The following is a 14450-nucleotide window of genomic DNA, read 5'->3' as shown; positions in this document are numbered from 1 at the left end:
GCAAAGCCGCGCTGCCTGCTCGTTCGGTTTTATGACGCGCATCAATCAGCTTGACAGACTGTTCTCACACGCGCTACAGAAGTCCGCAGGGAGAGAACAGAGGCTCCGAGCCCGTGAGCGGTGACCGTGGCTCCTGTCTGCAGCGCTGGGGCCTGTCTGTGTTATATTTCACCCTCCTTCCTCGGATGCGACCCCTCGAGCCACATCCCCCCTCTCCCTTTTCTGCGGAGGAAATGGCCTTTATAGAGCGAGCAAACAAATCAATAAATCTTCTGTTTTGTGTGGTGCTGAGTATGCTGTCAGTGTGGACCAGTAAATCTCCGCTGGGCTGAGGCGGTTCCACCGCAGATTCCAGAGGGAGACGCTGTCTACTTCCCGATGACCAAAAGGCCTCTTGGGAGGAGAAGCAGAATAAGAGGTCTCTGAGGTTCCCTTCTCTTTCTCCTTCAAAAAACCGTTCCTCCCTTTGTTCACTCCAGAATCATTTCCTTATTCCAACACATGGTTCTTAGAAGACTAACTCAGCATGTAAAACTTGAGCGCGCCCGCCCGGTGCATGACTCTGGTCCATGCAAAGTCTCATTGTCTCCATCTCTGTGACCCAAAGTCACTTAATCCAAAGTTGATGTCGTTAGAAGGCCTGAACCAATGAAACCGACTGCAGGCCCCGGCCGCAGTAATGCCAGTGTCTAACCAGAGGGACGAGGAGCCAGCCCCTGAGCCTCCAGGAGTGTAATTTGCATTTCCAGAGTGAGGACAACCTTTGACCCAAGAAGGAGTGACAGAGAGGCTCTGTGTTTCCATGTGGGGGAGAAGGCAGAGGTTCTGCAAAATAATGCTGGCCAACAGCCGGGCTTCCAAAACTGCTGGAGTTATGGCTTCCTTTGTCTTCATTCTCAAGCTGAGGAATATTCTATCCGCTTTCGCTTCTCTCCACAAACAGCAAAACTGTGTGCTGATGGGTGGAGGTGTAAAGCCCTGTGTTCCACCTGACATGTACCTTTGTATTTTTACTGGAAAGTTTCCAGGCTGTCCTTCTAAAAAGTCCAGTATTGTGACACTGTGTCATTATATTGGGCCTCGCGTAATTGTGCCTTGACAAGCGTGAGGAAATGCCTTCCCGTCCCGAAGGGCTGATATTTTCTTGGCCTGGGAAGATCTCTGACATAGTCACGAAGGTTGGTGAGCACCATGTATTTCCAGAGCTGTTCAGGTGAATTCAAGGACAAAGGATAGCTGGCACCATCCTTGGAGCCTACGAATCCATTCAAGGCCAAGTCCTCATGTTCTCACCTGTAGCTCGTTGTCTCATGGGGCAGTTACGGGGAGGCAGCCAAGGATGGGAAACATGACACTAACAGACGCCAGCACATTTTGAGAAGACAAGATAATATCACAGGGAATCCCTTCCACTAAAAGCCCTGTTTTCTGGCCCAGCACTCTCAGCCAGTAATGATGGGGTTTCTTAAAATGTGAAGAGAGGTGTAATTTTATCTTCCTTTTTAATATACTCTCTTATGCAGGAAAATAAGCCAGTAGGCACCAGCATTTTACAGCTGGTGGTGACAGACAGAGACTCCTTTCACAATGGGCCTCCCTTCTCCTTCTCTATTTTGTCGGGAAACGAAGAGGAAGCATTCATGTTGGACTCGCGTGGGATCCTGCGGTCAGCGGTGGTCTTCCGGCACACGGAGTCTCTGGAATACGTGCTGTGTGTCCAGGTACCGCCTTGTTCTCTGCCTGCATCAGGCCAGCTTTCTCTCCGGCTACTTGCTGTGCCCGTTGCTTGGGTTTTCTTTGTTGAGCAAGTAGACGTAATTCATTCCCGTGCAGGGACGTTCCCCTTTTCATCTCCAACTCAATTTCACAGCAATAAAAGCGGCCTCTGTGTGTGGAATTGAACAGGAAGGAAGGGGAGCATCCTTGTTCAACAGGGACCTTCCTGGAGGATGTGCCAGGCTGTCGGTCACTGTCCTCACATTTGCATTCTGAGCATTCCTGGCGTTCCAGTTGACCCCTCGAGACAGCTGATCGGTGAAAGCTTGCTGCTTTGTGGTGAGAAGTATTCCCCACATTGCCCACTTGGGGAAGTGACCAGTCCTTGCCCTAACATTATTGAGCCATTTCATGGTGTCTGCTCTGGAAGAGACCTCTGTTTGGTGGTAAGTTTCCCCAGTGAATAGGGAGGAGACGAGGGACCCAACTGGAAATGTCCTTCCAACATTTCAGCTTCCTCAAAGTCATTGTGTAAAATGACATGAGACAAAGAGGCAAAAGTGGCAGTTTGGGAAAGGGTGTGGTTAGGAGCAGGTAATTCAAGAACACCAAAACGTTCCTGTGTGCACATTTTGCCTGTACCAAGATTTGATCCCTTCAGTAAAACTGAATGACTTTTTTTCACCCACAATTGGCAAAGAGGGCAACCTAAACTCATCATTAATGGTGGGAATAACAACAGTCATAATATATTTTTTGGTAGGGGAGAGGATTAGGTTTCTTTGTTTGTTCTAATGGAAGTACCGAGGTTTAAACCTAGGACTTCGTGCATGCTTAACACACGCTCTACCACTGAGCTCTACGCTCACCCCAACAATCGTGATGTTTATACAGCATTTAATTGTATACGTTATTTCTTTGGGTAAGTTATGGTTTACTCTACTCCATGAAAGCTTCCACGTTAATGACATTGGCCCTGAGCACATCAGTGAACTCTTCAGTTGCCACCCACTCCTCCAACACTATTATGCAAACAAGTTTATATCACAGTATAGGTCCCCAAGGGCAAGGAGAGGTGTTTAGTGCCTGCTCACAGAAGCTAGCCCAGTTCTTTGCATAACCTCTCTGGTTGTTAGAGAGGAGATTTCACATCTCGGACTGTGGAGACCGCAGAGAGCTTTCTCTCCCTAGTTCTTTATATTAAACGACCACCAAGTCCCAAGTGTCTGCCTTCAAAAGCTCCCAGTGTGCATCAGGTATATTCCCTTTGCCATCACCCCGCGTTATTCTGTATCGCCCCGCACTCGTGTTATTGCAGAAACCTCCTGGGTGATTCCTCTGCTTCAGCCTCATTCTTTTCTGATCTATTTGTAACCCCTCCCAAGTTAATCATTCCGCTTCGATTATGTCATTTGCTAAACCAGAGGTCAGCAGACTACAGCTCCTGAACCACAACCTGTCCTCAACCTGTTTTTATAAATAAAGTTTTATTGGGACACAGCCTCACCCATTCATTTACATACGCTCTGTGGCTGCTTCCGTGCTGGACCGAGAGTTGAGTACTTGACACAGATCATGTAACCCCCAAAGCCTCAGCTATTTCTCATCTAGCCCTTTACAGAAAAAGCATGCTGACCCCTAAACAAAAACCATCTGAGCTCCCAAGTGCCAGAAAACTTGTGAATTCTGCCTCCAGGCTCTTTCAGACTTCGAATTTCAGAGTCTCTAGGCAGACACGACTGTCCAGTCCCGGTCAGGCCGCGGGCCCGTTAGTCTGTCACCTTACCCCCAGTGGCTGCATGCCTGCCTTTCTGTCATCTTTCTAGCCCTTGACATTTGAGTGGGCAACCTCTGGCCTACAAAGTCCTAACTTATCACTGTCCTTTGAGGCCCTACACAGTTTGACTTGAGGCTCAACCTAATTTGCTAAATTTATCTCCTACGTGAATTTTCCATTCCAGCATCTCTGGTTCATATAGTCCTTTAAAAAGAGGCATGTGCTGATGGTAATAATAAAAATAAGAACCACCACTTTAACTCTCATGTACTAAGTACTTCTATGGCTCAGACCTGTGCTAAGTCCTTTGCAACCATTGTCTCTCTTAATCCCCACAGTACAAGAGTCTGGTGAGGTAGATACTATTTTACTCATTTTTAAAGATAGAAAAATTGAAGCTCAGAGAAGTTAAGTGATTTACGCAAGGCCAGACACATAGTGAGAAGCAGAGCCAAGATTTGGACTCAAGTCTGTATGATGGCCAAGCTCCTGCTTTTCCACCACCTTCCACATGGAAGGACGCATCTCCCCAGATGGCACCTGGCCTGCAAGGTCCACTGCGGCCCCACATCCTGAGATACCTGCCCCTTGAAATCTGCCCTTCCCTGAAGGCCTCCTGACTGACTACGTCACATGGGGCAGGTGCTCGTAAAAATCTGTTGTCAGAATGCTGGTTCTGTCAGTTCTTGTATAAAGAAGGAAGACAAGATGGTTTTATTCAGGCTACCTAGTTTTCCCTTCAGTGTACCATCTTTTATTCTAAGTCTTCATCTTGGGTAATTTTCCCTTTAAATAACGTTGTTTCTTAAATGAGCAGAAAAGTACTGTCTGGCCCGATCAAAAGGATAGACGCCAAAGAGAACAGAGACTTCTCCTCCACGTGGGAACGCCACTTTATGAGGTTCTCCAGTGGCTTGTGTCCAAAGTGAAAACAAGGCCAGCTTGTTGTGGGCACATTGGATCTCACTGCACCCTCTGTCTTCCTCCCAACTCACCCCCAATGGCTTTCTTGTGTGGACACATTATATTGTCCATAACAGAGTGTACATATGGGGACAGAAGGTGATAGATCACTCCTCTTATGTAAGTGCCCATCCTCTGAGTTTGGCAGAAGAGTGGCAGGGGATGGAGGAAGAAGAAATGTGGTTAAAGGAACAAACGTCTTCTATCTGAGTTTTATTGGTTTCTCTTTTTTTAATTATTACGGGTTTTTTTCTTACTTTCTTTCCTCTCCCCCTCTTGGTTGTCTTAGGCAAGAGACTCAGGCAAACCTCAGCAAGTTTCTCACTCCTACATCCGCGTGCGGGTCATCGAGGAAAGTATCCACAAGCCCACAGCCATCCCCCTGGAAATTTTCATTGTCACCATGGAGGACGACTTTCCTGGTGGGGTCATTGGGAAGATCCATGCCACAGACCAAGACGTGTATGATGTGCTCACATTTGCCCTGAAATCGGAGCAGAAAAGCTTGTTCAAGGTGAACAGTCATGATGGGAAAATCATCGCCCTGGGAGGCCTGGACAGCGGCAAGTACGTCCTAAACGTGTCGGTGAGTGACGGCCGTTTCCAGGTGCCCATCGACGTGGTGGTGCACGTGGAGCAGCTGGTGCACGAGATGCTGCAGAACACCGTCACCATCCGGTTTGAGAACGTGTCCCCCGAGGACTTCGTGGGGCTGCACATGCACGGGTTCCGGCGCACGCTGCGGAACGCGGTCCTCACCCAGAAGCAGGACAGCCTGCACATCATCAGCATCCAGCCCGTGGCGGGCACCAGCGAGCTGGACATGCTGTTCGCGGTGGAGACACACAACAGCGAGTTCTACAAGCCAGCCTACCTGATCCAGAAGCTGTCCAATGCCAGGAGACACCTGGAGAACGTCATGCGCATCTCAGCCATCCTGGAAAAGAACTGCTCGGGGCTGGACTGTCAGGAACAGCACTGCGAACAAGGCTTGTCACTGGACTCCCATGCGCTCATGACCTACAGCACGGCTCGCATCAGCTTCGTGTGCCCGCGTTTCTACAGGAACGTGCGCTGCACCTGTAATGGTGAGTGTGGTTTGGAGAGTTCCCTCCCCCCGTCCCCAGCTCTGAGAGGTGGCCTAAGTTACCATCCTGGCCCGCATGCATTTGTTCATTCACTCACTGGAAGAAATATTTACTGACCGCCTCTGATGCGCCCCATTACCTTGAGAGGTGCTGGGACTACAGGGTAAACAAGACGGGCTCGCCCCTACTCCCGTGGATCATGTAGCTTATGGACGGCGCAGGCATACAAACAGGCTGGCCTGAGCCACTTGACAAAGCATTGTTAGGGGAAGTAGAGTTCTGTGGGAGGACCCTATCAAGAAAGAAGGTTTCCTAAAGGGAGCAGCCTCTAGGTTGAGATAAAAGATAAGCAGGAATTAGTCTTTCGCTGTCTGACGCACTTCACTTAGTATGATCATCTCTAGGACCATCCATGTTGCTGTGAATGGCATTATTTTGTTCTTTTTTAAGAATGACTAGCATTCCATTTTATATATATATGCATATATATACACACACATACACATGTGTGTGTGTGTGTGTGTGTGTATACACCCCACAACTTTATCCTGTCATCTGTTGATGGACACTTAGGTTGCTTCCACGTCTTGGCTACTGGAAATAGTGCTGCTGTGAACACTGGGGTGCATGTATCTTTTCGAATTGGAGTTTTCATCTTTACTGGATAGATACCCAGGAGTGGGATTGCTGGACCATGTTGTAACTCTATTGTCAGTGTTTTAAGGGCCCTTCATACTCTTCCCCATAGTGGCTGCACCAAATATCATACAATATCTCTTTTATGTGGAATTGAAAAAAAAAATGAGACAAATGTGGAATCGAAAAAAAATGAGACAAATTTCTGCAGAGCAGAAATAGACTCACAGACATAGAAAACAAACTTACGGTCACCAAAGGGGAGCAAGGGGGGAGATAAATTAGAAGTTTGGGATTAACAGTTATACACCATTATCTATAAAACAAATAAAAAACAGGGACCTTCTGTATAGCACGAGGAACTATATTTAATATCTTGTAATAGCCTATAATTGAAAAGACTCTGGAAGGGAGTAGATATATATATATATGCATGTATGTATAACTGAGTCACTTTGCTGTACACCTGAAACTAACACTACATTGTAAATCAATTATATTTCAATTTTTTTAAAAAGATAAGTAAGAATCAGATGTGTGACGACTGGTAGGGAGGGAGAGCGTTCCAGATGGAGAGGCTATTTATATGAGGAAGGTTTAAGGGCAGGAGAGGAACCTACACTGAGGGGGTGGAAAGAGATTTTCAGTGGTGACAAAAGAGACTTCTGAGCCCAGTGATCACACAAGAGCCACTGGCCAGGAGGAGGGTCTAGAAATTACCCCAAAGCAGTGGGAGCCATTGGCTGCTCTGAGGTGGAGAAGGGACACAGTCAGGTCTGTCTTTCCAAGAGCCTGCTGGCTGCCGAGGGGACCGGGTTAGACAGGGCAGGGCCAGTGGCAGGGAAGCAAGTCGGGAACCTATTGCAGAGGGTAAAGGCAGCTGGATTTGCTTGAGTGAAAAACAGGCCAGCTGTACGGGAGCACAGTGAAGAGGAGGATTCAGCCCTCAGAGCGGCAGAGATGGAGTGGTTCGTGTTTGTCGCTGTAGCTAGAGTCACTGAACCTTGACCTTCCCGGTCAGAGGCCGTAGCTGCACAGCGTCGCGTGGCCACACTGGTCAGCCAGAAGCATTTCTCTCTCCTTCTTTTTCTCTCTCTGACGTGTGATGCTATAAATTCACTGCCCTCTTCAAAGAAAATTGCACCCGGAGTTTTTCTACCCTGTGTGAACTTGGCCCGAAGGGACTGTGGCCAGAAGAGAGGCCATTTATAAAACATCCCTTTAGGTAATTGAGGACAGGCAGGGCCTCTGCCCTCTTCCCTTGTAGGAAGTTTTTAGTTGCAGCTTGGAAAATGAGTTCATCAGAGGAAGACCCCAGAGGTCACAGCTCCCTCCCAGAGACCTTTCGATGACCTCCACGCAGCCTAGAAGAGTGCCAGCCATTCACTCTGTGCTGCCCAGTGAATTCTGTTTGCGTTTTCATCAGGTAGATGCAGGGATGTCCAACCTGTTGAATATGTAAATTAGCTCCGATGTGACTCCAGGCATGCGTGCTGGGGGAAATGCGTTCTGGCAGATGCCACCAATGAGCAGGATTTATGAATGCCAGCTGTCCGGGCCTTACCTAGATTTCCTTTGTAGACAAATTGATTTATGCACCAAAGCTCTGCTAGAGCCTTCCTGCAGTGATTCACAGCAGGGTTCAAAAGAGGTTCCCAACAAGACAGGACAGACCCTGCAGGAGAAGCTAAATCAGCTAATTAATCCTTTTGCTCTGAGAACTCATTTCACTCAGCAAAAATCTGGGGTGGCAGCAGTGTCCTAGGCACTGCAGATTCAAAGTGAAAAAAATGACACGGTCCCTTAGGAGCTGGCTATTGTGAACTCAGCTTGCAAATACTTGTTTGCAGTAAAGTGTTATAAGAAATGCAGGGGAGTAGAAAGGACAGAGTCCCTGCTGTGGCCAGAGGAAAGCTTTCTGTGACATTTAGACACCAGATGCCACCTCTGTGCTGTGTTTTGAGGGATGAGTATGAGTTCATCAAGAAGAGACAGTGGGGCAGACTTGTCAGAATTTCTTTACAGTGGGGATTTAGAGGGGTGGTTTTGTTGAAGAGAGCGAGGCTGGCTCTGCATTTTGCATAAGACACTGACGTTTTTAAATGCAGTGAGTTTCAAGGTGATATCCTTGCCCAGGGCTCCTGTCCTGGTCCCCATAAACCTTTCTACTTCCAGTAAACCCAGAATGCTGGAAATTTTTGTGATTCAGCCCCTAGACATCCTAAGAGGAGGCTTTCTCGGTTTAAAAAGCGAGCGTTTCCAGAACGAGAACTCTGTGCAGACTCAGACCCACCTCCTGGCTCTCCTCCTTCAAGTCACTCTTGTAACTAAGCTATAAAATAAATTGCTGGGTTTTAGTGGCAAAAGGACCTGAAAACATCATCTGGCCCAGTCCCTGTGTTCAGCAGGTGATATATGATCATCTCCATTTTATAAATGTGGCGGCGCCGTGCTGTGCCGGGACCATACAGCTGGTGAGAACGGCGTGCTGCTTCAATAAAGGTTCATCTTGGGCCCCTGTTTTGTTACCTGCATCTAAAGAACAGGGACTCTTCCATTTTTATAGGACTGATAACCTCAGTGCTATCCACTCTGTAAGAATATTCAAACAAGCGCATTTTCCCCGACAGACTGATCAGCAGCCTCCCAGACCCACTGCGGGACAGCAGAGGGTCTCTCAGTCTCCAGGACGCCTGTGGCTTCCTAGAAATGCCCGTCACTGAGCCGCACACTCAGAGCCTGGGAGTCAGTGTCTAGGCAGCCTGGGAGAGTCTGGTGCTGGCGGTCAGGACAGCAAACTCTTGAGAACTCTCACAGCACAGTAAGGGAGGAAAAAATGTCCTCTGGGTTCAGGAGGCAAGCTCTTAGTTATAGTAGCAATAGCTCTCTCACTTTTTCCTAAAGTATCCTCTTAAATAAACACAGTGAAGAACCATTAAGGAAAGCATTAAGCATTCTAGGCATTTTCTCGTTTATTGGAAAGGAGAGGTAATTGAAGTCAATAAACGCCCCTCTCGCCCCCAGACACAGACAACACATGCACAACCAGTGTCGGCTGCTTATTTGTTTACCTGGAAGGCTGGCAGATACAATAAATGGACCTTCCCACCACTTGGTTGAATAATTACGATGATAAATAGAGGTAGCTGCCCATTCTTGACTGTGTAGTAACATTTACACAATTTGGCCTCAATATTCTACCCTCCGCCTAGCTTCCGACTCATCTTTCTCTCATGCAGATTCTTTTGGGGGCAAGTTAACATCATTGGCATCTTGAATCAAAACACTAAGTTGCTTTGACAAAATGAAAGCAGGCTTGAGTTTTAGTGCCCAAGAGGCTCATTATATATTCCAGCCACCATCGATTGAGCATCACGTTTGGACAGAAGTTTGACAGATACAAAGCTCTGATGTCATGAGACGTCTCTCGGTAAACTTTAGACGTTCAGTGAACATCGGTACTTGGGTAAGAAAGCTTGACACAAATGATAGGGAAGAATGGAGGTCCTTCAGCCCCTAGAGGCGAAGCTGGAGGACAGAGCATCAAGGCAGCCTGGGGGGCTATGCTGATTGTCCACTTTGGAAAATCTTTATTGAGTTTTCAAAAATCTGATCTAGAAATGTATCAGAAAGGAGATGCTTGTCCAAGAGCATGGACTCGCCCCGAGACCATCAGAGTTGAAGACCAGTGTGTTTGGGAGAGTGTTGATGGAGGTGGATGCCTGATTTGTCGAGTCCTGGTCCAGATATGGAACCCAGACTAGAACCTGGAGCTCCAGTGAAATGAGTGGTGTGTTTGCTACAGGCGAAGTGCTGGCAGAGGTGAGGGTAACAGCAGCCGTGCCCACAGCCACTGGGTTATGGCACCGTCGTAAGTGTTCACAGGGAGGTAAGAGGAGCACTGAGGGCCATGCTCCCTGCGCTAGGTCTGAAAGGATGCCTAGAATTAAGTAGATGATGGGGATGGTGCACTCCAGGCTGAGGGGCCTTAGAGCCAAGGAATGGAGGTAAGAAACCTTGTGCAATTCAGTGCACAGATAAAGGCAGGGGCACACATAGCAACTAACATTTATTGAGCCATGACCAGTTATTGTGCTGTTTTTCACACAGGTATAATTGCATTGAACCCTCACAATTACCCTAAAGGGTAGGTATCATCAACTTTCATCAAAAGTTAAGGAGATTCAGACTTAGAAAGGTCAATTGATGCATGCAAGGTCACAGAGAAAGTAAATGGCCAAGCCAGGGTCCACACCTGGCATCCCTAACCACTGTATCCTACCACCTCTGTACAGATTTGAAAGGAACTTGAAAGTCACCCAGTCCAACCTCCCACCGACTACAGACATTCTGTTCACTGGTACAGTAGTTCAGCCAAGGCTCGAGCCCTAGTCCAGGTGCTCACTACCTCTCAGGACAGACCTTACAGGGCACCAAAATCCACCTCCGTGTGATGGGAGCCAACTCCCCACTTTGGAGCCACGGAACCTGAGCCTTCTAACCCCTCCTGAACAAGCCGCCCTCCAGGTATCTAAGCATCGTTGTTAGGACCCTTTGACTCTTCTTCTAGACAAACAGTGGAAGTTCCTTTTCTCTTGGCTGTAAAAAATAGGAGCTAGAAAGAATTGAGGAGGTGTCACTGAAGCACAGAGCAAGTATAAAGGAAGAAGTCTTCTGTCCTACTTGGAGGAGTCCATGAAGGGCTTTGGGAGCCATGAAGCTTGTCCTAGGAATGCATTTTAAGCAGAGAGAGCAGTGAAGAGAAAAGCCTAGGGGACTTGGGGGCTCCTTTCATGTCCTCATTCACTCAGCAGTGAATGAAATGCCTTTCCAGGCCCTGGGTGGGGTGCTGGAGATACAGTGGTGAGTGAGGCTGTCATGGTCCCCAACCTGGTGACCCATGAACCAGCTGGGCCAGCGGCAAGGAATGAAGTTAGACTGGATGATGGGGAGTCGGGACAGCCATGGGAGGAATGTGGTAGGACAGGTACATGGAGTCTGTGCCAGGCAGTTACAGAAGTACGCTCCTAATAAACACAATCAAATAAAATGACGGCAGCTTCTGGGAGGCAGAAAGACATTTAAAACTTAACCTTGATGAGTTTTTTAAAAGCATAGAAAAATGTGAGGTTGGGTTCACACTTGGGCTGGGGATTGTTAATGCTCATCTCAGAGCAGAGAGCCCGTGGTCCTAACCCTTAGAGTTCTGAATAATCCAGTGTTGTCTCTGAATCTTAACCAGATTCTCCCTACAAAGTGGGAAGTTCATATGTTTCATTCATAACAGATATGTCTGCAGATCCTTAATCTCCAGCGTGCCTAAGTCCGAAAGCACCAGGAGAGGTTTGGTGGGGTCCATTGCGGTGGTAATACCAGCTTCTCAGCATGTGAATAGCCCCTTATATATTCCGCCCACACACAACTGCCCCCAGAGAGGATGTCTTGATTGAAAATGCGATCAGTCTTAGCAAAATCATCCAAGAAATACGGCTAAGCCAATCAAACACCAGTCTAGACGATTCTGTGCTTCTAGGAGAACCACAAGAGACCGCATCAAAGCCAAGAGACCTTAGGAGAATAGGTTTTAAAACTTCACGCAGGCTCGGAATTAAGAAGGAAGCTTATTGACTTCTGTGGCATTGGCTGAGACATGGCATCTTGGCAAAGCATATGAATTCAGTGTGTAGGAAGTTTACCATTTGTTATTAGATTCTCGGTATAATGAGGCTGATATGAATCAGGAGGTTGAATATGCTCAAAGTGGCAGCAATCATAATCACAGTTAGATACTAAAGTGTAAGCTAAAGGCATAGACTTAACCCTGGGGGCTGTGGGAAGTCTGGGGAGATCAGGAGGGAAGAGTCAGGCACGGGGCAGTGAGACCCTGCTAAAAACCACAAGGGGATTCCCTTTCTCCTCCCTGCAGGTTCCAAAGCTCTGAGCTTCTGCTCAAGTGAATTGTGTGTCGTCAGTTCCGTAGAAAGTGACCTAAATTTCCACTCAAGCCAAGGGGTGGGGAACCTTCTTTGGATGAACAGCCACCTTGTGTGCCCACTTACCCTGGTAGAGAGGCTTTGTGGACGGAAAACTTCCACCCGAGACAGGGTCGCGAAGGGGCTGAGCCAGCTGCACGTGGCCTGTGACACTGATTAATAAAAAGCTCCTCCCAGGCACATAGTACTTCATGTCATCTGTCAATTGACAAATCATGAATTCTACCTGAAAGGACAGCAAGAAAAGGGTTACACTTGAGTTCAGGTCTCTGCCGTGTTGCTCAGTCAGGCTGGTGTCCCCAGTTTGGGGACCTTGCAGTCATTTACTTTCACTCTGAGTTTTTTTCCTTTACAAGTTGCTTTCAGCTATGGTAGTCCATGTAATGCTCACGACTCTGTGAAGAATCCTGATCCTCATTTTTCACAAAGGGAAGCATGACCCAAGGAAGTTAAGCAACTTGTTCCGAGCCAGACAGTCAATACATTGAATAACTAGTCAGGGTCAGAATCCAAGGCTGCTGCTCGGTCAGTGCAGCACTCTTTCTGGTTTCCTGCCTTCCAGAAGGGCCCTAGGCATGGGGAACAGAGATTTCTGTGCTGTACGCTCTGATGCTTGCTAAGAACGTCTGATCCTTCTGTCCTGCCCTGACTTAGCACCAGTGGCATCAGTTGGTTTGGTAAAGTGGGACCCTTCTGCCTTCACGCTCACTCTGGCGCCAAATTGATGGATGCCTGGAGATACAGAGCAGGGAGGTCTAGAGCCCCGGCCCCCACGCTGTCACTGATCACAGCGCAAGTTAATTATACCTGGATTATTTAATGATAGTTAATAAGATAAACTTCCTCCCAGAAGCCGGTGGGAGCGGACACTATTGTCTATTAACTGTTATTCGGGAGCTGAGGAGGCACTTTCTTCCACCAGAGAGACGGCCTTTAAGGCTCCTAACGATCTTAGGTGTACATGCTTCTCTGAAAAGCAGACGATAGAAGCACATGCCCTCTGAAAACAAGTTAACCCGTCAGCATCCGTGTAAAGCATACCGGGTCTTGTGTTGCTGGAGAATTCAGCGCTTTTGGCTGAGAAGAGGGCTGTTACCCCCAGGGAAGTCTCCCCAGGACCCAAACCTGGGTACGTCTGAAGTCGAAGGACACTCAGTGTGTTCAGGGTTGGCGTGTGAAGGTCACATCCCTCTGACAATAAATACTTCAGAAAGAACCTAATTTCTTACCATAGTTGACGGAAAGGGAAGAACTCCAGTACTGCTCTTGGAGAGGATTTGGTTTGGGGAAGCCTATTTTTCAGTAACCAGAAGTCTTCCTCCATTTGGAAAAGACTGCATTTTGTGCACCTGCTCACATCTGTCCCCAGCTAAGGAGGACGTTACATTTACACTGACCTCCAGACTCTAATCTGCCTTCATCCTTCCTTGAGCCACCAGAGAGCAGACTCTGAGCAGAGCAAACTGACAGCAGCAGCTGGAGCCCGAATGTTTATGGCTACTCCCGTCCCGGGCGGGGACTCCGGGGGGAGGCCCCAGAGGCTTTTTAAAGCATCAAGAGACAGTCCCTTGCCAAGAACTGTCCCTTCTGCTTTCAGAAACCTATTACAGAGAAAAAGTAGGAAAAATAACCTGTCAAAGTCAATGGCTGCTAGAATGAATAGAAATATACATGATCATGTGTCTAATATTTACATTAATATTAATTTTAGAATGCATGTATTATAATATTTATATTAATGTATTTTCTATCTGTCCTCCAGCTAGGGTTTTTATAAGGGGGACTGGATCTAACATAATTCATTGATTTAATGGATTTAATTATATGGTTCTATGGTTATGACATAAGAAGAACAAAACGAGCTGTGACTTTGAACTCCAGTTGCTGGTCTAAGTGACTTTGTGTTTTAATCCAATATAAGCGGTTTGGGTGATAAAGTGAGAAGCCCTGTGCTAATTACCAGGGCAGGACTAGTGGTAAAAGAAAAGGTCAAAACATGTAAATAAGAGGGAGAAATACTCAAATGCTGTATTTATTCTGAAATACAGTGTTTAGCTTTTATTATATGTACTTACAGCTTTTTTTTTTTTTAAATGTCACTGTAACTCCTGAGAAGAGAAAACAGCTTGGATATCATGAGTCTGAAATTATCTAGCTCTCTTTTCCCTTTTGAAGAAGGGGCTTTTAAGCTGGATTTTTGATCATGCAGATTTTCTAAGCAATGGAGCCATTGCATTAGAGCCAAAAAGACTATGAATGCAGTATATATATATATAT

At 47.2% G+C, this 14450-nt stretch overlaps 1 protein-coding gene across 2 annotated transcripts in view; it reads left to right on the top strand.

The window, feature by feature from the left end:
- The window catches only part of FAT3 (FAT atypical cadherin 3), a 481838-nt gene that overhangs the window by 432142 nt on the left and 35246 nt on the right, over nucleotides 1-14450 (top strand). For both annotated transcript variants that reach the window (XM_072969021.1, XM_072969020.1), the window contains exons 17-18: nucleotides 1524-1721; nucleotides 4746-5544. In XM_072969021.1, coding sequence (XP_072825122.1) covers nucleotides 1524-1721; nucleotides 4746-5544 — 997 coding nt within the window. The remainder of the gene's footprint in view (nucleotides 1-1523; nucleotides 1722-4745; nucleotides 5545-14450) is intronic.

Source organism: Vicugna pacos, chromosome 10 (assembly GCF_048564905.1).
Source record: "Vicugna pacos chromosome 10, VicPac4, whole genome shotgun sequence".
NCBI lineage: Eukaryota > Metazoa > Chordata > Mammalia > Artiodactyla > Camelidae > Vicugna > Vicugna pacos.
This window is presented reverse-complemented; position numbering and strand designations above follow the sequence as displayed.